Here is a 25,789-nt window from a genome sequence, read left to right as displayed (position 1 = left end):
GGTAACCGCTTATCCTTCTCGGCTGTGGTCAAAAAAGTCCCACAGTCTCAAGTCACTCTTCATAATTGTAACACCTGGTAACATCCTAATGCTACACTGCTCCTTTCCCATTATTTTTATATTCCTCCTATAATGGGGTGCCCAAAACTGTAGTGAGTAAGATGAAGCAGAAAAAAAGGTTGTATGACAGATGTCAGGTTAATAATACAAGTGAGAACCAGGCTGAATATAGAAAGTTTAGAGGGGAGGCAAGAAAGAAAATAAGAGGGGCAAAGAGAGAGTATGAGAATGGACTGGCGGTCAACATAAAAGGGAATCCAAGAGTCTTCTATAGGCATGTAAACAGTAAATGGGTAGTAAGAGGAGGGGTGGGACTGATCAGGGACCAAAAAGGAGGAGACAAGTTGGGTCTATACTTATTGGAGTTTAGAAGAATGAGAGGAGATCTTATTGAAACATACAAGATTCTGAGGGGACTCGATAGGGTAGATGCTGAGAGGATGTTACCCCTCATGGGGAATCTAAAACTAGGGGGCATAGTCTCAGAATAAGGGGTCGCCCGTTTAAGACGGAAATGAGGAGGAATTTCTTCTCCCAGAGGGTCATGAATCTTTGGAATTCTTTACCTCAAAAAGCTGTGGAGGCTGAGTCATTGAATACATTCAAGGCTGAGTTAGACAAATTTTTGATCAGCAAGAGAGTCAAAGGATATGGGGAAAAGGCAAGAAAGTGGAGTTGAGGTAAAAATCAGATCAGCCATGAACTCATTGAATGGGGGAGCAGGCTCGAGGGGCCGAATGGCCTACTCCTGCACCTATCTCTTATGGTTATGGAGATCTACGCATGGAGGCAGAGGGCATGGCTGAGGTACTAAATGAGTACTTTGCATCTGTCTTTACCAAGGAAGAAGATGCTGCCAAAGTCACAGTAAGTGAAGAGGTAGTTGAGATATTGGATGGGCTAAAAATTGATAAAGAGGAGGTACTAGAAAGACTAGCTGTACCTAAAGTAGATAAGTCACCCGGTCTGGATGGGATGCATCCTAGGTTGCTGAGGGAAGTAAGGGTGAAAATTACGGAGGTACTGGCCATAATCTTCCAATCATCCTTCGAAACTGAGATGGTGCCAGAGGACTGGAGATTTGCAAATGTTTCACCCTTGTTCAAAAAAGGTTTTAAGGATAAACCCAGCAACTGCCAGTCAGTTTAACCTCAGTAGTGGGGAAACTTTTAGGAACGATAATCCGGGACAGAATTAACAGTCACTTGGACAAGTGTGGATTAATTAAGAAAAGCCAGCATGGATTTGTTGAAGGCAAATTGCATTCAACCAACTTGATTGAGTTTTTTTGATGAGGTAACAGAGAGGGTAGATGAGGGCAATGCGGTCGATGTGGTGTATATGGACTTCCAAAAGGCGTTTTATAAAGTGCCGCATAATAGGCCTGTCATCAAAGTTGAAGCCCATGGAATAAAGAGGGCAGTGGCAGCATGGATACAAAATTGGTTAAATAATAGGAAACAGCGAGTAGTGGTGAATGGTTGTTTTTCAGACTGGAGGAAGGTATACATTGGTGTTCCCCAGGGATCGGTACTAGGACCATTGCTTTTTTTGATATATATTAATAACTTGGACTTGAGTGTACAGGGCAAAATTTCCAAATTTGTAGATCACACAAAACTTGGAAGTGTAGTGAACAGTGAGGAGGATAGTGATAGACTTCAAGAGGATATAGACAGGCTGGTGGCATGGGCAGACACGTGGCAGATGAAATTCAACCCAGAAAATTGTGAAGTGATACATTTCGGTAGGAAGAACGAGGAGAGGCAATATAAACTAGAGGGCACAACTCTAAAATGGGTGCAGGAACAGAGAGACCTGGGGTATATGTGCACAAATCATTGAAGGTGGCAGGGCAGATTGAGAAAGCGGTTAAGAAAGCATACGGGATCCTGGGCTTTATAAATAGAGGCATAGAGTACAAAAGTATGGAAGTCATGATGAACCTTTATAAAACACTGGCTTGGCCACAACTGAAGCATTGTGCCCAATTCTGGGCACTGCACTTTAGGAAGGATGTCACGGCCTTAGAGAGCATGCAGAAAAGATTTACTAGAATGATTCCAGGGATGAGGGACTTCAGTTACTTGGATACACTGGAGAAGTTGGGGTTGTTCTTCTTAGAGCAGAGAAGGTTGAGAGGAGATTTGATAGATGTATTCAAAATCATGAAGGGTCTAGACAGAGCAGATAGAGAGAAACTGTTCCCATTGGCAGAAGGGTCAAGAACCAGAGGACATAGATTTAAGGTGATTGGCAAAGGAACCTAAGGTGACATGAGGAAAAACTTTTTTACACAGCGAGTGGTTAGGATCTGGAATGCACTGCCTGAGGGGGTGATGGAGGCAGATTTAATCGTGGCTTTCAAAAGGGAATTGGACACATACTCGACGGGAAAAAAATTGCAGGGCTACGGGGATAGGATGGGGGAGCGGGACTAGCTGGATTGCTCTTGTCGAGAGCAGGCATGGACTTGACGGGCCGAATGGCCTCCTTCCATGCTGTCACCGTGCTGATTCTAGGAGGCTAGTGTGAAGCATAAACACTGACATAAGCCTGTTGGGCCGAAAGGCCTGTTTCTGTGCTGTACCATAAAAGTTGAGATGTAATAGTGAATCTATAAAGTGGGTACAGTGCGGATTCACTCAGATGCTGCTTGGTATCAGGAAATACAAATGCAAAGAAAAATTTGAAAAATTTGGGATGTTTTTATTGGAACAGAGAAAATTAAGGGGTGATTTGATAGAGGTGTTTAAAATTATGAAAGGAAAGGACAGGATAGGTAGGAACAGACTGTTTCCAGTGATTGAGGGGGTCTAGATCAAGGGGACATAGATAAATGATTAATTGTAAGAGATTTAGGACAGTGAGCAGGAGAAACGTTAATACACTGCACAAATTTAACTACTGGCTGAATAAAGTGGTGTAAGACTTGAGTTCAAGTCTTTCTAATCTTAATGTCATTTTCATAATGTCATAATCTTAAGGTCAGGAAACATTTTCTTTTCTTTTATTTTACACTTAAGGTGAAGATGAGGATGAATTTGAGGTGTTCATGCTGCCACTAACTACAACATTTGAAACTCTGACACAACTCTTCAGTAGCAATTTCAAGGAAGATAAGGCCAAGGTATGTTTGTCTTCATTATTTACGAGGTAAAATAAAATGTAACCTACGAGAGGGTGGTCAGGAGCAGTGTTGGCCCCTTAAAAACTGAAAGTGGGGATATTGTCATTGACAATGGGGAAATGGCGGACATGTTGAACAATTACTTTGCGTCAGTATTTACAGTCGAGAAAGAGGATAGCATGCCGGAAATCCCAAGAAAACTTATATTGAATCGGGGACAGGGACTCGATAAAATTAACATAGGTAAAGCAACAGTAATGAAGAAAATAATAGCACTAAAGAGTGACAAATCCCCAGGACCAGATGGTTTCCATCCCAGGGTTTTAAAGGAAGTAGGTGAGCACATTGCGGATGCCCTAACTATAATCTTTCAAAGTTCTCTAGATTCAGGAACTATCCCTCTAGATTGGAAAATTGCACGTCACTCCGCTTTTTAAGAAAGGAGAGAGAGGGAAACCAGGGAATTATAGACCAGTTAGCCTGACATCTGTTGTGGGGAAATTGCTGGAGTCTATAATTAAGGATAGGGTGACTGAACACCTCGAGAATTTTCAGTTAATCAGGGAGAGCCAGCATGGATTTGTGAAAGGTAGGTCGTGCCTGACAAACCTGATTGAATTTTTTGAAGAGGTGACTAAAGTAGTGGACAGGGGAATGTCAATGGATGTTATTTATATGGACTTCCAGAAGGCATTGGATAAGGTCCCACATAAGAGACTGTTAGCTAAGATAGAAGCCCATGGAATCGAGAGAAAAGTATGGACTTGGTTCGGAAGTTGGCTGAGCAAAAGGCGACAGAGAGTAGGGATAATGGGAAGGTACTCACATTGGCAGGATGTGACTAGTGGAGTCCCGCAGGGATCTGTCTTGGGGCCTCAATTATTCACAATATTTATTAATGACTTAGATGAAGGCATAGAAAGTCTCATATCTAAGTTTGCTGATGACACAAGGATTGGTGGCATTGTAAGCAGTGTAGATGAAAACATAAAATTACAAAGGGATATTGATAGATTAGGTGAATGGGCAAAACTGTGGCAAATGGAATTCAATGTAGACAAATGTGAGGTCATCCACTTTGGATCAAAAAAGGATAGAACAGGGTACTTTCTAAATGGTAAAAAGTTAAAAACAGTGGATGTCCAAAGGGACTTAGGGGTTCAGGTACATAGATCATTGAAGTGTCATGAACAGGTGCAGAAAATAATCAAGAAGGCTAATGGAATGCTGGCCTTTATATCTAGAGGCCTAGAGTACAAGGGGGCAGGTGTTATGCTGCAGCTATACAAAACCCTGGTTAGACCGCACCTGGAGTACTGTGAGCAGTTCTGGGCACCGCACCTTCGGAAGGACATATTGGCCTTGGAGGGAGTGCAGCGTAGGTTTACTAGAATGATACCCGGACTTCAAGGGTTAAGTTACGAGGAGAGATTACACAAATTGGGGTTGTATTCTCTGGAGTTTCGAAGGTTAAGGGGTGATGTGATCGAAGTTTATAAGATATTAAGGGGAACAGATAGGGTGGATAGAGAGAAACTATTTCCGCTGGTTGGGGATTTTTGGAGTAGGGGGCACAGTCTAAAAATTAGAGCCAGACCTTTCAGGAGCGAGATTAGAAAACATTTCTACACACAAAGGGTTGTAGAAGTTTGGAACTCTCTTCCACAAACGGCAATTGATACTAGCTCAATTGCTAAATTTAAATGTGAGATAGATAGCTTTTTGGCAACCAAAGGTATTAAGGGATATGGGCCAAAGGCAGGTATATGGAGTTAGATCACAGATCAGCCATGATCTTATCAAATGGCGGAGCAGGCACGAGGGGCTGAATGGCCTACTCCTGTTCCTATGTCATATTCATTTCCATTCATCTTTTTAAAAAATTGCATATGTTGCATTGATTTAAAGGCTACATTCGCTACTGTTGTATAAACCACTTGGGCAATAAAAAATCATGAGTGAATGTCAAGCCCTCAGGTCTCCAGAGGTCATAAGAGTTGTGTTAATGTGCAAGTTATGTGTCAACTTTTACAGCAAGACCAGTGTACTTTTGTGTGTATGGTGTCATCCTTAACTTCTAAGTATAGATGTTATGCTTTTTTTCTTCTTATTTTGACATTGTCCTGACTTCATCTCCTTTAAGATACAGGTCCATCGCATATCCTTGATATAGCTGCGATGGACCAGCAGGTGTCAATGCACAATCCAAGTTGCCCTCCAATTATCTGATGTATGTTATTCAGTATGGCAAGTGGAGCAGTGACCATTTTTCCCCTCCCCTCTGAAGTGGAATTTCTCGATTCTCTAGCAGATTGACAACTCACCTTGACTGAGGCGGGCTAGACTCAATGGACATCCAAACCCAGGCTCAGGACTTCCAGCTTTTTAGACAGGAGACCAGTGCTCTGCTGCTTGCACTGCTGCAACACAGAACGATGTCATTATTGGTTAACTTCCCTGATGGAGCTCCAAAGTATAGGATAACCCTGTTGTTGGTATTTGCTCAATGTTAGGATGATCAACAGAACAGGGCAGGCTGATTCCCTTGTGTACTTCCAAGCAGCTGGTTACAGAGCAGAATTGGCAGAGGTCTGGGTGTGGATGAAGTGCTTAAGCATGGAACGGATTGGGGAATCTGAAGTGGAGGGAAAATAAGGATTTAAAAAGGAGCTGTGATGAATTAGTGACATTATTGTCGCCTTTTAAGTAAAATATATACTGAGAAAGAGGACAGTTAGCAAGAGCATCAAATCTAGCAGTAGATTGAGTTTATTTAGCAGTGGAGAGGCACTGAGAGCCAAAATTGAAGGATGAAGTACCATGTTGCTGTGCATTGCCACAAAACCCAAGAGGTTAGTGTCCCATTTGGGTGGCGAATTTCATGGTGTCTTCTTTGCTGCTTTTTTTGTCTGTTATTTTCCTTTATTTACCCTCATTTGAGAATACACCAAGAAATATATAGAAACAATGATGTAACGTATTTTGGCTCGAGAGTGTGTGTATGCACAGGAAAATCAACAGTATACAGTAGTATAAGAAAACATGGTTACTAGTAGGTACAGGAGGGCTGTTAATGATAACGTGACAAATGGTCCAACATTTAGTTCTTCGTTGTGTTATAATACACTGTGGGAAATGTATAAAAGGGAGATACATGGAAGAGAGGCAGACTGTAAAGGGAAGGTGGACAGGTAGAGAGTCAGACTGGATAGGGAAGGTGGACAGATAGAGAGGCAGACTGGATAGGGAAGGTAAGGTCGACAGACAGAGAAAGTAAAGTAGACAGACAGATGGTAAGACAGACGGAGAGACAAACTAGGAAGGGAAGATAGACAGATAGGCAGATTGGGAATGTCTACAAGAGAAAAGGAGCAGGCACACGCCAACAAAGAACAAGCAAATTATCAGGTTAAGAGAGAAAGAAGGAGTGTTAGAAAAAGTAATCTGCTTTAAGAGAAAAAAAAACAATATGGACCAGAAGAAAGAGAGAATTGCTGAGGTAAAAGAGCATTCGGGGATCATTTGACCTGTTATCAGAGCGATTTGCCAAATCTAAGTGAGCAAGGCGACTCCAAGTAACTCAGATTGGGGGAGAGGGAGTGAAGGGGCTCAATATGAGATTGTACGTGAAGCAACTGCCAATGGGAAAATGAGGAGGTCTCTCCAGTCTTGTCCTGAGGTGGCAGGGAAAACCTTGTATGCATCCAAATAGGTTCAAGTGGAAGAAGCGTAACGAATTAGACACAGTTCAAGTCCCCATTTTACATGTGAAATTTTGACATAAGGTTTAAAGCAAGAGGATTAAAATTATCAGAGCAGAAAACCTATTGCGTGATGGCAAAGGAATTCCAAGTGATTTTTCTGTGCGATTTTTGCAATAACCTTTGTATGTTTGTGTGTGTAATTCTTCTCATCCTACTTGGACTGCTCCTTGGATGGTCTCCCAAAGTAGCCTCATCACTTACGTTCACGGGGGGATTTCATGAGCATTGTTCAATATGCTTGTTCTTTATGAACTTCAAATATCCTTTTTGTGTGAAACTTTCTGGGAAATGATAATCAACATACTTTTATTTATTTCTCACTGAGTAAAGAGCGTAATTACTTCAGGAGCGTCATTCGGTTTAGGGAGCGCGTTCCCGAGTCTATATTACCATCTCTCATGTCCTTCTAGACAATCCTGGCTGGTTCTTCCTTCCATAGTCATCTTAGAGCTTTTTTTTGTTTCAGGAGATATTGGATTTATTGAGGGAGATGTCATTAATGCAAAGTTTTAAATTGAGACTCATTGTTTATCTGGCCTGCCTGCTTTTCTTAATATTGCTTTGTGGGATCTTATTAGTTAAGTTTCAAAATGCTGCTATCAAAACATTGTCAAAACAGTAAAGGCATGTCTTTGATTAAAACCAGTTCCCTGTTTAAAATCCTGGCCCCTTTGCTAAAATATATTGGCAAATACAACAAGCCACAGATAATGTTTCTGGTTGTCCTTTGTCCTCAACTAAAAGCCCAAGTTTAAGCTGTGTGGAGTTTGTGTGCCGTTCTCAAGTCCCCAATGGAGACACTCACCCAAAATGGCAGACCCTCTCAAGTTTGAGTATTAATTGCAACTAGTAATTGAACTGTGTCTTTCTCAGAAGGATAATCACTGTCCTTCGTTATCAGTTAATGGATTCAGGAAGTTATAGGAGTTATCTGTCAAGTTGTTCAATTCATCCATGTCAGACTCTCTCCATCCAGCTTTTTAGATAAAACATGCCTCGATTGGTTACAATGTCCAACAAACTGAAGGGTCAATGTCAGATTCCTTACAACTGAGTGTATTAAGATTATTTAACATAAAATACAAGAACTGATTTGCACATCCCCTACAGGAGTTTGTCCCTCCTCTTGACATAAATTTTTCCAAACCAGTCTAGCAAAGGCCTACTGAAGTCCTGGGGGGGCCATGCGCTCAGCAGATCAGCAGTGGTGCTGGCACACGATCTGCTATCGCTGCCTGTTATAAAAGCAGGCTCACTCCTGCCAGTGGATCTAATTTCCCCGGCTTGTGTTGTTCAAAAATTCGGGAATTCTGGCCTAGCTGGAGCAGACTCTGCTTTGTGAGGTTGAGCGATAGATCATTGTGTACTTTTAAGAACAGAAGAAGGAAAACAAATCTAGCTGTATTGAAAGAGAAGAAAGAAAGATTTGCATTTACATAACGCTTTTCACGACTTCAGGACGTCCCAAAGCGCTTTACAGCCAATGATGTACTTTTGAAATATAGACTCTGTTATAATTTGGAAATGTGGCAGCCAATTTGCACACAGCAAGGTCCCACAAACAGCAATGAAATAATGACCAGATCATCTGTTTTAGTAATATTGGTTGAGGGATAAATATTGGCCAAGACACCGAGAACTCCCCTGCTTTTCTTCGAAGAGTGCCATGGGATCTTTTACATCCACCTGAGAGCACCAGAGAAGGACTTAGAGACTAGTGCACAGTAAAACCAATAGCCGGGAAAGCTCATTCATGCAGAATGGCTTCTTGAGCCACTATAAAAGGGGTTGAACATTGTAAAGACTTGTAAAAGCCTGCCCTCTATGACAGACATGATCAGTGCATCAAATGTCTGGCACCAGACTACAGTACGTATAACTGCAGGTACTGCCTCAGCTTTTCTACTCACACCTGTAAGGACACGGCTCTTCATTTGTCAGGCATTCTGAGAAATCGCTGAGCAGAATGTAGCGAGTACAGAATAAATGGATACTCTTCAAGGAATGTTGGAGGGCTTAATTTAGAAAATTCTGGTACCAAGGAGAAGTTAAGGAGGTTGCAGAATAGGAAACGTAATTGATGTTTTCAAGACTATTAAGGGAATTGACAAGGTTTATCAGTGCAAACTGTTTACTGTGGCAACGTTTTCAAATACCAGAGAATGTAAAGAAAGCACTTTCATTTTTATAGTGTCTTTTACAGCCAATGAAGTACTTCTGAAATGTACTCACTGTTTTTATAGTTGTAAATGTGGGAGCCAATTTGCACACAGTAAAGTCTTACAAACAGCAAATGAGACAAATCTATTTTGGTCGTGTTGAAGGATAAATATTGGCCACAACATAAGAAAAAGTCCCTGCTCTATGAAAAGTGCTGTGGGATCATTTACATCCAGCTGAGAGGGCAGATGGGGCCTCGACTTAACCTCTGATCTGAAAGGCAATACTTCCAACAGTGCAGCACTCCCTCAGTACAGCACTGAAATGTCAGCTTAGATTATGAGGGGGCGCCTAGAACCCACAGCCTTCTGACTCAGGTAAGAATGCTACCACTGCACTAAACTGAGAGAGATCGGTACAGTAAAATCATGAAGTTGGGAATATACTTGTGCTGAGTTACTAGTGATATCCATTGAAGCAAATAGTATGAAAGAGTGAAAGAAGCAACAAAAAGGCAGATCTTATAATTTAACGCTTCTAGCACGGAGCTTCCTGCAAGAGGAGTGCTTAGCGGCAGTTTGGGCATGAGATTAACACGCCCAATTCGTGGACCACCAGTTTCTCTGTCCATTAATTCTACTTTAAGTCCCAGTGTGAGCTCCCCTCTCGCAGAGTTTTGTGCCAGGAGTGCTAAAGTGTAAAAATCTATCTCTGAGGGTGTTTATGGAGAGGAAGGATTGAGGGCTATGGTGAGAAAGTTGGGTCGATGACTTTGATATCAATCTATGGTTTGTTGGGGCAAATGGCCTGCTCCTAAAAATTATATTCATTATATAGAATCACATTGAAACTACAACACGGAAACAGGCGCTCGGCCCAACCAGTCTGTGTTGGTGTTTATCCTCCACATGAGCAGTATCCTAATCCCATCTGCCCTCCCTGTTACCATATCCCTTTATCCCTCTTTTCCTTCTGCCACCTATCTAACCTATTCGTAAATGCTGGCATGGTCTCCGCTTCAATCACTAACTCTGGTAGTGCATTCCTCAGCCTCACAATCTCTGTGTAAAACAATTCTTCTGCTTTCTGACCTAAATCTCTTACACTTAATCTTATATCTATGACTCCTTGAGTTAGACCCCCCTCAACCACAAGAACTAGTCTGTCTCTATCTATCCCGTCCTATCCCTTTATGTTTTCATTTGTTTTTGGTATTTTTGTTGCACATGAAGGTCTAGCACATTGCACGTGAACAGGAGAACAAAGTAGAAGAGTTTGCAACATTGTGTACTTCCTTTGAAAATGGACTTTCAAAGGTTCAGTATTAATGAACAAAAACCAATACTCGAAACTTCAGCATTGCTCTTCGGTGGGTTTGTTTTTCATTCCACGTTTCGTCCTCATACCATAAGATTATCCAGGCACTATGTATACTTCTTTAAGGAATTTCCGCATACTGTATTACACACAACTTGTTACTGTAATGCATCAGTGTCCCGCTCAGGTGTGGTTGAGCTGGGAATTTGCGGCAGAAATCCAATCTGCTGCAAATTAAGATCGGATTAATATCAGAAAAATCTGAATTTGGAGTGGTTGAGAATTGCTAGTTCCATTAAATAAAGGTGTACAAAAGTGTAGTCATTACTGCCATTTCAGACAGTTTTTGACTTTCTTTCAGCCCCTGTAGCGGAGCAAGTTTGTGCCTAATATGTTAGTCTGGTTGGTGAGTAGATTCCAGTGGTTACATATTGGTCTGATCCCTTACAACCTTGTAGAGCAAGAAATAAGCTTGCACTAGTTTCAGGAGCAAATAGTCTTATTTGCTCCTTGGATTTACGCATGGGTCGCAACACAACCATTTCAATGTGAAGGGCTGTGATTGGTATTTTGTTTGAGGGAGGCCACTATATAGGTTGGAGAAAAAGAAGAGCAACAATTAAGAAGAAAGGCAAGCCAGAAGCATAGATTTCCAGATTATTACTGTTATGGATATAGATCGACAGACAAAAGGTATAGGGGGGAAAATTCGCTAAGGGCCGTTTTCGGGCGGTGGTAGCGTGATGGGCTAGTACCCCGTGCTCGATGGACCCTATGCAGGCAGCACGTGAAGTTCGTGCCGCCTGCTTCTTACCATGATATCTCCGTGCAGCCAGCGCTACCCGGAAGTTGGAAATGGGGCGTGCTCAGCGCACGTCATCAACAGCCTGCACCTCTTAAAGGTGGAGGTGCACAGCTTACTCGGAGAAGGGAAAGATGGCCACGAGGATAGCAGGACCGGCACGAGAGAGGGCTTCATGCTTCTCCGACGATGCTCTGGAGGCCCTGGCAGAAGGGGTGGATGAAAGGAGGGCCAATGTGTACCCACAGGGTGGCCGGAGACCCTCCAGACTGCAGCTCTGCAGGCATTGGCGGGCTGTGGTGCAGGAAGCCAACGCCAGGAGCTTGCACCATGCACGTGGGTGCAGTGCCGAAAGAAGTTCAATGATTTCACACGAGTGGTCAAGGTGAGTGAATACAAGTATCAAGTGGCACATCCTACCAACTGCACCACTGCTCCATGCACCACACTCCCCATCACGCAGCCACCAATAAACACTGCCCATCCATGCGCAATGCTGCACTCGGCATGCTGCATCTCGCCCGCACGTAGTACCACACTTGCAGGCCACACAACCCACCATACACAGGTCACACAAACTGGCAGCTATTCGACCACGACAGGCACATCACCCACACACCTTGCAGGATACTCACTGATACACTGTCCTCTGTCTTGCCGGAGAAGGTGGTGCATAACAGCCGGCAGCAGGAGGGACCTGAGGGTGGACGGGCATGTTTACACATCCTCAACCCCACTAGAGGAGACAGTGCTTCGGATCATTGGGCGGGCCACCGCTGCAACCAACACAACGTGCCGCGCTGGAGGTCCCGGTGAAGGGGGTCTCTTCATATCTGATGCTCCTTCTCCTTTTCTACATCTCCCTCCTCCCATAATCTTTTCTGACTCACGTGCTGCAGATACTGTCTGCACGCACATCTTACTTGCTCCTCTCCCCGCTCCACAACTCAACCTGTTTCCCTTCGTCATTGCAGATACCCAACAACACGTGGCAGCACCCGAGGAGGAGGAGGAGGAGGGGGACACTGAAGCCACACCGTCACTCGATCTGACACTTGCTTCCACCAGCTCAGAGACTGACACTGCGCATCCATTAGAGGATAGTTTAGAGGAGGGATCTGCACATGGTGAGACATCGAGCACAAGTGCGCAGGAGCTGGGGTGGGGGGAACGGATACCACAGGTGGCAGCTCACCGGAGGGTGAGGTCACCCACTAGCTCTGCTGCAGAGGAGTCAGATGAGGACTTCGATGGGCCAGGCTACAGAAGACGGCTGATGGGCGTACACCATCAATTGCTTGGGGCACTGGAAAGCCTGCCAGAAAGCCTGCGCGCACAATGAGTAGGGGCATGGAGGAGTCCAGCTCCAACTTGGCACAGGGCTTTGCTCAGAGCATGGAGCCCATCCTTTCCAACGTGGAACAGGTGGTCACCTCCATCAGCACACCTGTGGAACCCACCATGATGCAGCATCTGATGACTGACGTCACAGCTTCCATTGCAGCACAAGCATCTGCCATCCAAGGTCTGACTGCTGCATTTGGAGCTCACTCTGCTGCCTTGGAAGCTCAGACTGCTGCTATCGTGACTCTGGAACGGGGCTTTCAGGGCGTCACAGCACTCCAGCAATCAGTTCTCCAGCTGATCACCAGGATTGCTGAGGCACCACCCCGAGAGAGTGGTAATGGCGCCATGGCAGTCAGACCTGCTGTCCTCTCTCAGGATGACAGCCTTCTTGCTCCCACCCCTGCCACTCCGCCAGTGCCCCTGTTGTTGCCTATCGGCCAGCCAGGCCAGACTGCTGCAGTCCATGCTGAGATGGTGCAGTCTGAAGCCGGGCCCTCCAGGCCCAGAGCTGCTCGAGGTCGTCCTCCAAGGCCATCTGCACGCTCCTCCATTGAAGGCCAGCAGCCACCCACCACCCATGCTCCAGCCACCGGGGAAGCACCTCGTAGGAGCACGAGGATAGGTAAAGACACACGAACAACAGGCACTAATGGAATGCACAAGGGTGAATAGTTCTGTTATGTTTGCATAATTTCATTTATTCATTGATAAATGAGACTTTGATTTTGCATTTGGTGGTGGTTTTTATTTTTGCGATGAGCTGAGAGTGAAACCAGCGTTTAATCAGATGGAGGGCGATTTGATTGTCTTGTGGGAGCGAAAAGGTGGGGAGTGTAGGACTGTTGGTGAGTTGGGGGATGTAGTTCACATTAATGATAGCGGGCACGGATCAGGTGAGCACGCAGAGCCCTTGCAGGCAAGCTGTGTGGTTCCTGTTGCACCCTTGCGTCTTCCTCCACTTCCTCTGCCGGCTCCAAACCCACCCCCTCCTCCTCAGCCTCCTCCTCCTCCATCTCTGGCTCAGGGTCTTCTGCAGTCATTGGTGGCAAAGGCTGGTCCCTCATGATGGCGAGGTTGTGCAGCTGCAGCATAGCACCACAAATCAGCCCACTTGCTCAGGGGAGTATTGCAGGGCTCCTCCAGACCGGTCCAGGCAGCGGAAGTGTTGTTTGAGGAGGCCTATGGTGTGCTCCACGATGTTGCATGTGGCAGCATGGCTCTCATTATAGGCCTGCTGTGCACGTGTGCATGGGTTCCTGACCGGTGTCATGAGCCATGTCATGAGGGGATAGCCCTTGTCGCCCAGTAGCCAGCCTTTGACTTGCGGAGTCGGGTGAAAGATAGTTGGCATGTTGGACTGCCACATGACAAAGGCATCGTGACTGTTCCCAGGGTAGCGGGCATCGACCTCCATGATTCGATGTGCATGTTCGTACACCAGCTGCACGTTGAGGGAGTGGAAGCCCTTTTGGTTGACGAAGACGGCTGAGTTGATATGCAGGGCAATATACGTGCAGTCAATGGCACCCTGCACCATGGGGAAGCCAGCAATGTGAGCGAACCCTCGCGCTCACTGGTTCTGCTTGTCTCTGTGGAGAGGGAAGGTGAGGAACCTGCTCCTCATCTGGTACAGTGCGTCTGTGACCTCCCCTATGCAGCAGTGCACTGCATACTGTGAGATGTTGCACATGTCGCCAGCAGAGGCCTGAAATGCTCCTGAGCCGTAGAAATTCAGCGCCATGGTGACCTTCACAGCCACAAGCAGTGCTGTCCTTGCCCTGTTCTGAGGCTGCAGTTGTGGCCGCACCAGTTGACAGATCTCGGTCACGGATTCCTTGTTGAACCTCAGGCGTCCGATGCAATCCTCCTCGGTCATGTTGAGGTAAGAGAATTGATCCCGGAAGGCCCTCATTGGGTAGGGTCTCCTGCTCAATGCCCTGCACCTCCTCGTCCTCCGTCTCCTCACAGTTTAATCTACTATGCGTGGCCTCTCGCCATGCTCCCAGTCATGCTCAATATTCAGCGGGAGCCCTAGCAGACCGCCCATGGTTGGCAGGAATGTTGTTCAACTACGGTTTTAACTTTCTGAACCGTAAGGCAGTACCTGCCAATCCACTCTCAAAAGTAGTCTAGGAACTCTCAGTAAGAATAGGGAGCTTCAAAAAACACTTCCTACTCCACCAGCAGCCAGAAGCAATAATCCAGCAACTAACCTGCATGGCCCCTTTAAATAGCGCTGGTTGGGGATCCTTCAGGCACTGTAAGACACGTTCAGATGGTCGGGGTTAAAACTGTGCGTTGAGTTGAACGTTAAGGTCCAAAATGGTGTCTTTCACTTTACATCAACGTTGCACACTGATTGCACACATTTTCTCCCGACTTTACACGCTTCCAGCATTTAGTATTTGCACATGCGCTAACTCCTATACCAAGATGGCTTCCGGCGCACGTCACGCTAGAAATGTGAGAAACAAACGGCGATACACGGCCCAATTTAGCGCCCATAGTATCCTAAGGAGTATAGGTAACTTAGGAACAGGTGTAGGCTGTAGGTAACAATTTCTGCCATGACCAGTTCATTAGCGAGAGCATCCATTCAAGTTACAGTCAGGCCAGAGAAGGCGATTCCCCTGCTCGCTATTAAAGTCTTAGAATTCAGCCTTCAGATTCAGATTGGGAAAAGTCACAAAAGCTTAACCCAGTCTGATTCACCTGGATGCTTACCCCTACCATTAATTACCACACAAACTCCATTCTGTTTCTTTTGTTTTCAATGGCTCAGTGCTCCATTGGTATTGGTCAATCAGTCTTTTTCACCTATTGTGGCCTCCCTGGCTGTGTTGTTGCACATTTAGAGTAAATGTGAGAAGTACCCCAAACCACACAAATGTCTGCATGCAAAGTAGGCTTCCCAGAAGACTGTATTCCCATCAGGCCCTTTGGGTAGAATTTAACTCTCCTGCACAGATCAGTACTGCTGCAACTCAATCATCTGCATCGCTTGAGTCAGTTCCCCCAATTAATGTGAATGCTATTACTCAAATGACAAAGCCTTGTAACAGTTAACTTTTGATTCCCGAGACAGCCCAGGGTGCACTGTTGTTCCTACATACCAGGCTCAGGATATCTGGGTTACCGACTGATTTAGAGGGAAAACTTTGAGAGATTTTCTTTGTCAGGAAAAGTATTTTTGTTGACCGAATAGAATCAGCTCTGGAAGACTTCAAAAAGCACTGACAATTGATACCCTGCCCTTTGGGGCAGGCATAGCCCCATTTGTATTGGAAGAGGGAGACAGGGGGCTCGATATTAGGAGGGCTGCGGGTTCGCGGCGGGGGGGGCGACTGGGTGCATGGGTAACGCGCCCGGTGAAATCAGTCTGCCCCGCGCGCAATCGCAGCCTAATTCGATCCACTAACCTGGTCTTCCGGGTTTCCCGCTGCTGATCTGCGCGTCAGGCGGACTGCGCATGCGCAGCAAGGTTTGTCAGCTGGAGGAGCTCTATTTAAAGAGGTGGTCCTCCACTGACAGATGCTGCAACAAACAGCAAAAATTACAGCATGGAGCAGCCCAGGGGGAAGGCTGCTCCCAGGTTAATGATGCCTCACTCCAGGTATCATCTTACCTGCACTTACTCACCTCGCCAGTACTCATCCCGCCACTACCACTCAACCCAATCCTCATACAATCTCATGGCTCTATCTCGTACTCACCCTCTCATGCATCTCTTTCACGGTCAGCCTCACTCAACCTGCTACTACCTGTGCTGCAGCCACAGGGCATGCATCACAAATGTGCGGTGGGCAGCATAAGGCAAACGTGTTGTGAGCATGAAGGGGATGCACAAGGGTGTTTGAGAGTTTGTCATGGTTTTTACTTGTATTTAATTTCTGACCAACTCACATCACATATTATATTGGCACCATTACTGCCACGTCTTTGCGAATTTTGTCTGGTTTGTGCAATAATGCCCTTTCCTGAGGATCACAATGAAGACCCACACCTGATGCCACCCATTCTGTCACTACAGAGTGGGTGTAGGTGTATTTGCAGGGCTCTTTTGTGCAGCCGACTGAGAGACGTCGGCGATGTTCCCCGGTGGCACCCTGGAAGGATGCGGAGGAGATGTTGTTGAGGGCAGTGGTGACTTTGACAGCGACAGGTAAGAAGATGGTGCTCGGGCCAGCCGGGAGCGGCTCGGCATGAAGGAGGCTGCAGATGTCCATGACAACATGTCGAGTGACTCTGAGCCTCCGTGTGCACTGCTGCTCAGAGAGGTCCAGGAAGCTGAGCCTCGGTCTGTGGACCCTGTGGCGAGGGTAGTGCCCTCTGCGAAGCATCTCTCTCTGCGGTTGCCCTCCCTCCTGCTGTGCAGGTGGATGTGTCACAGCACTCTGTTGTGGAGCTCCACATGTCAGGTGGACGGCATGGCCGGCGAGGCTGGTGATGCTGTTCACCCTCCGAGGAGGTCATGACTACAGCTACGGCGGCCCCCATCTGGAAGATGTACATCTGAGGGGGTCCGCAAGATAGGGACATGTGTCTGGACACCGGGGTAAGTGTGCAAGTTGGTGAATTTGATTGTTAGGAGGAGGGTGGTGGAGGCCAAACTTTGTCCAAAGTGACAGAGTGGCCTCCTGCAATGAGTGAGGGTCTCCCCCCCCACCCCCCTCCCCACCTGTCAAATGGACCTTTGCAGCTGCCACAGGCTGATAGCTGCAACATGTCCATTTCAACTGGGAGTGTTTCCCCCAGTATGGGAAACAGTCCTAGTTGTTTCTAAAATCCCACCCTTCCTGAAATATTCCCTTAATCAGGTCTGTTAACGACCTGAAATAGCAGAATAAACACTGTCAAATGGCACCCCGCCGGCTTTAATTGCCTGCGGGAGTCCCACACGCGGGGGCTGCGCGCACACGTCAGCGCGTCTGTGGGGAACCCGGAAGTGGGCGGGTTGGAGCCGGGCTCCCGACCCGCTCCGGGATTCCCCGATTTTCAGAGCCCCCCCGCCAGGAATGCACCCGATAGCGGGTGCTAATATCGGGCCCAGGATATCACAACCAAATCTGCCAGCAGAGGACCCCATTCAGTTATTTTCAGATGAACAAGGCCTTGTCTAGCCAGACGGCTGGTGGGAGAGACTGTTATCTCGCTTCATGGGGCTTCCCAAGATTCAGGCGGCTGGCATGCTGGGCTCATTCCACAGAGCTTGCAAACATAGAGATGCTGAAACTATTGCTTTCCCAACAAGTCAGGAAAGGAAGGTAATACTTGCGCTAATTCATGGTGCCAAAGAGCATTTTGTGAGAGCAATTCTGGACTTAAAGGTCTTGAATGCCTTCAATCTAAAGAACATGTTCAATATGCTAATCTCATATTATGCCCAGGACACTGGCTGCTGTCAATGGACATCAAAGCCTGGATTTTCATAGAATCATAGAATCATAGAAGTTACAACATGGAAACAGGCCCTTCGGCCCAACATGTCCATGTCGCCCAGTTTATACCACTAAGCTAGTCCCAATTGCCTGCACTTGGCCCATATCCCTCTATACTCATCTTACCCATGTAACTGTCCAAATGCTTTTTAAAAGACAAAATTGTACCCGCCTCTACTACTGCCTCTGGCAGCTCGTTCCAGACACTCACCACCCTTTGAGTGAAAAAATTGCCCCTCTGGACCCTTTTGTATCTCTCCCCTCTCACCTTAAATCTATGCCCCCTCGTTATAGACTCCCCTACCTTTGGGAAAAGATTTTGACTATCTACCTTATCTATGCCCCTCATTATTTTATAGACTTCTATAAGATCACCCCTTAACCTCCTGCTCTCCAGGGAAAAAAGTCCCAGTCTATCCAACCTCTCCCTATAAGTCAAACCATCAAGTCCCGGTAGCATCCTAGTAAATCTTTTCTGCACTCTTTCTAGTTTAACCCCGGGTCGAGCGTGGGGCCAGTGGGGTGAGTGTCAGGCTTGCCCCGGCTCACCGATCTGAGGCCCGGGGCCATTTTAACCCGGCGCCAATAACTTCAGGCCAGCTGGCGGCCGAGAGCAGCAAGAGGTCGCTGCCAGGGATCCAAGGAAATGGTCCCTGGCCAGGTAAGTGAAAAGAGGGAGGACCGTGGGGATCGCGGGAAGACCGGGGCAGGGGAAGCCTACGGATTCCTTGTGGAGCCTGGAGGAGCTCCTCCTGCTCCTCCTGGCCCACAAGATAACCTTTAAACAATAGAATAATTTAACCTTTTTGACCTTCTTCTGAGCCTGCTGCTCCTCGGCACCGGGTTTCCCAGTGAGACCGGCACCAGGTGCCAACCTCACTTCTGTGGCTTAAAATGTCCTCGGGGTTGTGAACGACGTGATCAGACTTTTGAACGTCAATGAAGCCCTCACTTGTCTGGGCCGAGGGGGTCACACTGCCCAAAACGCACCTGTAAAAGTGGCGCATGGTGCATCTGCAGCGTGTCCAGTGAGTGCCACACTGACAATATTTTAACACAAACCCTTCCTCCCCGCCCCCCCCCCGGATAAGCATGGGGGTGACGGCGGGGGGTAAAATCGGGGCTCAAAAGTACATATTTTTAGATTGGAATTCATAAGCCCTACGAAACATACTTTTTCAACATAGTGGCAGTCATCATCAATACTCCTATTCAGCTTCACATTAGTAACTTCCACAAAGCGCCTCTCCACAGTGAACGGACGAGGAAAGGTGTTAGCTCACCCAAAATAGCTGCCGTTCTCCTCCTCATTTAAACACTTCTACGTACACTACTGTTCCCCCCTCCCTGTGCCTCATTTTTCTTGTTACCTGGTGCACCTTGACATGGATCGATTTTGTAGTGTGTTTGGATTGTTCTTGAATGCAGTCTTATACACCACAAAGATGGGAATGAGCACGGTGCAGACCTTTTGAAGTACCTGTCTGAACTTTTGTTTAAATAAAATGAGGACAGCCTGGAGTGGGCGGTCAAACCTCGCCCGCTTTTATCAATAGACGACCATCTTATTCAGATTTAATGGTTTCATAAACAAAATCACAAGTGATTAAAAGAGGAAATTCTCGAGGCTTTCGAATCAACGTTGATGCACGATAACTATCTTAATTTAGCTCCATCTGAAGTAATGCTGTGTAGGCACCAGTTTCTGAGATCAATAGCAACATAATGATAGTTGCAGAATTAAGTGAGTAACCCGAGCACAGAGTGTCTTTTGCATGCATGCAGCTGCCATGCATGTAGGCCACGCAGCAAACTCTCTCCTTCCTCTCTCTCTCTCTACTAACTACAGCTTCCATCCTAAATGTTCATCAAAAGACGCCCTGCAGGAAGATGGAGTTAGATGCTCTTTATTGCAGTTCATGTCTCTTGCCACATTTATCAGTAAAATTGGATTACCGGTTGGCAGCTGCAGGTAGACAAGGTTCCGCAGTGATTAAATATGCAGACTGGCTGCATTCATGGTGACAGACCTCTGCTTATTCCACTGTAAGAGCCATCTGTTTGATAAGTGCTCTCTGTTCAGGCAATTTTGTATGAAAAAAAAGCATGGGTGTTTTCACTTTTTTTTTAAAAAAAGCAGGCATGCAAAGGATGAAGCCGTAGATTGTAACTGTCAGCCACGTTGCCAGTGTCACCATAAATACATTACCGTGGAATACACAAATTATTTGCTTGCAAGCAAAGAGTTAAAAGTTGTCCAGAGGTTGCACTGTGCCATTCATCAATGTTGAACAGAAATCCATGGTTAAAATGTAAAATAAATCAGTATTACTGACTTCTACTTCTCATTTTCTCTCCCTTTGCCGAGTACCCAAGGTTTACTTGAGAGGTTGGGATATCTGGGTGCAGGGGGTGGTGTTCTGGTCTGGTCCAATCCATGAACCTGTTGTCTGTGCCTTTAACCTCTTTTATATGTTGCTGCTGTAGTTCTGATTTGGGGAGGGGTCTGGTACCCATGAGCTGGCTCCCTGCATTTACACTGTTAAATTAATTCCCTTATCCTGGCAACCAGAATCACACACCCAGTTTTTCGTGATCTGCCACTGGAATCAAGTTGTCAGATTTGGCAGTATAAGCTTTGGGAGTCCGCTCACGGGCGCTGTGAATCCCAACTGCAACAGGGCCGGTATAAAGCAGCTGTTCCTCCACCAGCTGCTAGCCCTGCCACTTCTGCTGGGAATGACTGGCCCTGCCGCTTCTGCTGGGAGTGACTGGCCCTGCCGCTTCTGCTGGGAATGACTGGCCCTGCCGCTTCTGCTGGGAATGACTGGCCCTGCCGCTTCTGCTGGGAATGACTGGCCCTGCCGCTTCTGCTGGGAATGACTGGCCCTGCCGCTTCTGCTGGGAGTGACTTGTCCTGCCATTTCTGCTGGGAGTGACTTGTCCTGCCATTTCTGCTGGGAGTGACTTGTCCTGCCATTTCTGCTGGGAGTGACTTGTCCTGCCAGCTTTCCCAACTCCCTCAGTGAGATGGAATGCTTAGTGCTCCATCTAGTGGCCCTGCTAAGAGTAGGTAACGCACACTCAATAATCACCCCAACAGCTGAAGCAACTCTCTACCACGAGGGTCACTGATCTGCCTCCATACAGTAAAAGTTTTCAATCTTCTGCATATATTAGATCAACTTTCCCAATTCTAAATCATTTGACCCCACTGAAATACAAATATAATTGTGAATTGTTTCTGGGCTCTCTGATCAAAAAATAACAAAATGGTTGAACTTATTTATACATTTATCGGATCTGGAACTCATACAGATTTGCTGTTAAAGTAATGTAGTATTTTCTTTTTGCCTCTTATTGGTTAATGCTGACTCCAAGACCATAGAGTTTCTGGCATCAACGGTCAAGACTCTGTCAACTTTGCCCAGTTGCACTGCTACCACAACAGAGTGCACATTATTCAGGAAAATCATACTGCCTTCTGGAGAAAGAAGGTCTGTCCCTCACTCGGCTAGAGGCCTGAATGATGCTGTGACCAGTCTGCTGTGTTTTTCTTGCTTTTAAGATGGGAGATTAGACCACCACAGTTGATTATGTTGATTCTGACCAAATGAGGTGTTAATAATGGGGCCTCTTCAGGGGGAGCACTGGGGTACCAACGCTCACCGGTGTGGAACAGGGGAAGGTGCAACTTCACTTCAATCTCCACTCAGTTCCCAATCTGCACCGTGCAGCAGGGAGCTTCTGGGAGGGAGGCCTCCCTGCAGGGAAGGAAAAATCTAAGAGGAGTCTTGCCAAATCTTTTATCAAGTGTCTCCTGGTGGGGCGTGCAGCCAAAATGGGCATTAGGAATGAACTGGAAGCAGCTTGTGTTCTTGGCAGTAGTGATACTGAAGTTATACATTCTAGGGAAATGTTAAAAGTGTAAACCTCAGTCAAAAATTACAGTATAGTTTGGATATGGTCTAGCCAGGGCCATGAGTATGGTTTGGATATGGAACAGCCAGCACCGTGCGTATAGTTTGGACATGGAATGGCCAGCACCGTGCGTATAGTTTGGACATGGAATGGCCAGCACCGTGCGTATAGTTTGGACATGGAACGGCCAGCACCGTGCGTATAGTTTGGACATGGAATGGCGAGCACCGTGCGCATAGTTTGGACATGGAATGGCCAGCACCGTGCGTATAGTTTGGACATGGATTGGCCAGCACCGTGCGCATAGTTTGGACATGGAACGGCCAGCACCGTGCGTATAGTTTGGACATGGAATGGCCAGCACCGTGCGCATAGTTTGGACATGGAATGGCCAGCACCGTGTGTATAGTTTGGATATGGGGTAGAGCCCAAGTGCTGTGCGTTTAGTTTGGATATGGTATAGCCAATGCCGTACGTATAGTTTGGATATGGTACATGGAATGGCCAGCACCGTGCGCATAGTTTGGATATGGAACGGCCAGCACCGTGCGTATAGTTTGGACATGGAATGGCCAGCACCGTGCGTATAGTTTGGACATGGAATGGCCAGCACCGTGCGCATAGTTTGGACATGGAACAGCCAGCACCGTGCGTATAGTTTGGATATGGAATGGCCAGCACCGTGCGTATAGTTTGGACATGGAATGGCCAGCACTGTGAGCATAGTTTGGACATGGAATGGCCAGCACCGTGAGCATAGTTTGGATATGGAACGGCCAGCACCGTGTGTATAGTTTGGACATGGAACAGCCAGCACCGTGCGTATAGTTTGGACATGGAATGGCCAGCACCGTGCGTATAGTTTGGACATGGAATGGCCAGCACCGTGCGTATAGTTTGGATATGGAACAGCCAGCACCGTGCGTATAGTTTGGATATGGAACAGCCAGCACCGTGTGTATAGTTTGGACATGGAATGGCCAGCACCGTGCGTATAGTTTGGACATGGAATGGCCAGCACCGTGCGTATAGTTTGGACATGGAATGGCCAGCACCGTGCGTATAGTTTGGACATGGAATGGCCAGCACCGTGCGTATAGTTTGGACATGGAACAGCCAGCACCGTGCGTATAGTTTGGATATCGGACGGCCAGCACCGTGTGTATAGTTTGGACATGGAACAGCCAGCACCGTGCGTATAGTTTGGACATGGAATGGCCAGCACCGTGCGTATAGTTTGGACATGGAACAGCCAGCACCGTGCGTATAGTTTGGATATGGGGTAGAGCCCAAGTGCTGTGCGTTTAGTTTGGATATGGTATAGCCAATGCCGTACGTATAGTTTAGATATGGTATTCCCAGTGCCGTATGTATAGTTTAGATATGGTATAGCCAGTGCCGTACGTATAGTTTAGATATGGTATTCCCAGTGCCGTATGTATAGTTTAGATATGGTATAGCCAGTGCCGTACGTATAGTTTAGATATGGTATAGCCAGTGCCGTATGTATAGTTTAGATATGGTATTGCCAGTGCCGTGCGTATAGTTTAGATATGGTATAGCCAGTGCCGTACGTATAGTTTAGATATGGTATAGCCAGTGCCGTACGTATAGTTTAGATATGGTATAGCCAGTGCCGTACGTATAGTTTAGATATGGTATAGCCAGTGCCGTACGTATAGTTTAGATATGGTATAGCCAGTGCCGTGCGTATAGTTTAGATATGGTATAGCCAGTGCCGTACATATAGTTTAGATATGGTATAGCCAGTGCCGTACGTATAGTTTAGATATGGTATTGCCAGTGCCGGACGTATAGCTCAGATATGACATTGCCAGTGCCGTGCGTATAGCTCAGATATGACATTGCCAGTGCCGTGCGTATAGTTTAGATATGGTATTCCCAGTGCCGTATGTATAGTTTAGATATGGTATAGCCAGTGCCGTACGTATAGTTTAGATATGGTATTCCCAGTGCCGTATGTATAGTTTAGATATGGTATTGCCAGTGCCATACGTATAGTTTAAATATGGTATTGCCAGCACCGTGCGTATAGTTTAAATATGGTATAGCCGGTGTTTTGTGCTGCAACAGGGCTGAATAGTAGATCATCATTTAGGTCACAAACATTAAAATAGGCTCAGTATTTATAACTGATACGAATGCTCAAGGCTTCATAAAATGCTTTTTATATTAAAAAAAACTTTTAAGCTAAATATTTAGAAAGTGAGGCATTTTAGAAATTTACCCTGTATATAATCGTGGTCATTTGAATTACAAACTATATAAACAAATGAATAATGTACTTTAGAGAATATTGTGCTTAAAACTAAAAAAGCCCTCTTGGAGTTTGGGGCTAGCAAAGTGAGGCTCTTATCAGTAATCTGTACTCACAAATAGCAACATGTTCTCCCAATTTAATCTATAAAACCCGGTAATATTTAATTATTTAAATCCTTGATTTTCAACATTTATTCATTTGAATTTTTTTTTTCGCACTAAGCACCAAATGTTACAAACAGCACTTTAATGGAATAATTTTGCTTTGATCCCTGTAGCAGTCGCTGAATAATTTATCACAGGTTATTGCCTTAATTCAGGAGAGGAATTGAGCAATAAAGGCAGATGAAAACACTACAGTTGAAACACCTAAGGGCCTGCTGACTCCTTTGACATGGGTCTTTTGTTGGAATTATTTAGAGGTTATTAAGATGTGTCTTCAGAATTAAGAGCACACTGTAAAGCTGAAGACAGCCATCTTAATTCTAAAGACAAAACATAATGACCCTTAACCCCTACTGCAACTTGGTTGGTTTGAATGGAGACATCGTAAACTCTCACACTGCTGTGTCTTCATATCTTTGGTTAGGAAAAAATATATATTTAGTCAGTGTATGTAAGGTGTCTTTCTTTTAATTTTTGGTTTTTATTTTGCCAGAGTTTCTCTCCTTTTTTCTCTCCTTCTCCCCTAAAGGCACTGACTCTTACTGGGTTCCACAGGCTGCTCTCCAACATCCCACCCAGTAGTCATTCTTCATCTGTGAACCTAGGTTGTCAGCAGTCAAATTCAGCCATGGAGGTCATCACAGCAGAGCCTGGGCCTGTCCTTATCCTGCGTCCTCACACAACATCATACATTTATGTCACACCTTTAATGTAGTAAAATGTCCCAAGGCACTTTACAGGATTGTTGGCAAACAAAATTTGACACCGAGCCACATAAACAGATATTTGGATAGGTGGCCAAAAGCTTGGTCAAGGAGGTAGGTTTTAAGGAATGACTTAAAGGAGGAAAGAGGTTTAAGGAGGGAATTCCAGAGCTTAGGGCCTAGGCAGCTGAAGACATGGCCGCCAATGGTGGAGCGATTAAAATCGGGGATGGCCAAGAGGCCAGAATTGGAGGACTGCAGAGATCTTAGAGGGTTGTAGGGCTGGAGGAGTTTACAGAGATAGGGAAGAGCGAGGCCATGGAGGGAGTTGAATGCAAGGATGAGAATTTTAAAATCGAGGCATTGCTGGACCAGGAGCCAATGTAGGTCAGGGGTGATGGGTGACCGGTGGAAGTTAGGATACACAAAGACTTAGCAACAGGGGAGGACTGAAGCAATCAGGAGCCGGAACTCATAGAATCCTGGAAATTACAGCACAGAAGGAGGCCATTCAGCCAGTGCAGGAGCTATCTACTCTCATTTCCCTGCTCTTTCCCCATATCATTTCATAATCTTACTTTTCAAATGCTTATCCAATTCCCTTTTAAATGATGTTGTAGCATCTGCTTCAATAGCTACTTGTGACAAAGCATTCCAAGTTCCATTCACCCTCTGTGTGAAAACATTTCTTCTAACTTCCC

The 25,789-nt window shown here is 46.0% G+C and overlaps 1 protein-coding gene across 4 annotated transcripts in view; it reads left to right on the top strand.

Moving 5' to 3' along the window:
- LOC137332605 (ran-binding protein 17-like) overlaps nucleotides 1-25,789 on the top strand; it is a 686,121-nt gene that overhangs the window by 429,442 nt on the left and 230,890 nt on the right. For all 4 annotated transcript variants that reach the window (XM_067996561.1, XM_067996562.1, XM_067996559.1 and 1 more), the window contains one exon: nucleotides 3,087-3,190. In XM_067996561.1, coding sequence (XP_067852662.1) covers nucleotides 3,087-3,190 — 104 coding nt within the window. The remainder of the gene's footprint in view (nucleotides 1-3,086; nucleotides 3,191-25,789) is intronic.

This window comes from Heptranchias perlo, chromosome 14 (genome assembly GCF_035084215.1).
Source record: "Heptranchias perlo isolate sHepPer1 chromosome 14, sHepPer1.hap1, whole genome shotgun sequence".
NCBI lineage: Eukaryota > Metazoa > Chordata > Chondrichthyes > Hexanchiformes > Hexanchidae > Heptranchias > Heptranchias perlo.
Note: the sequence above shows the minus strand (reverse complement) of the source record. Positions and strands in the feature narration are given on the sequence as shown.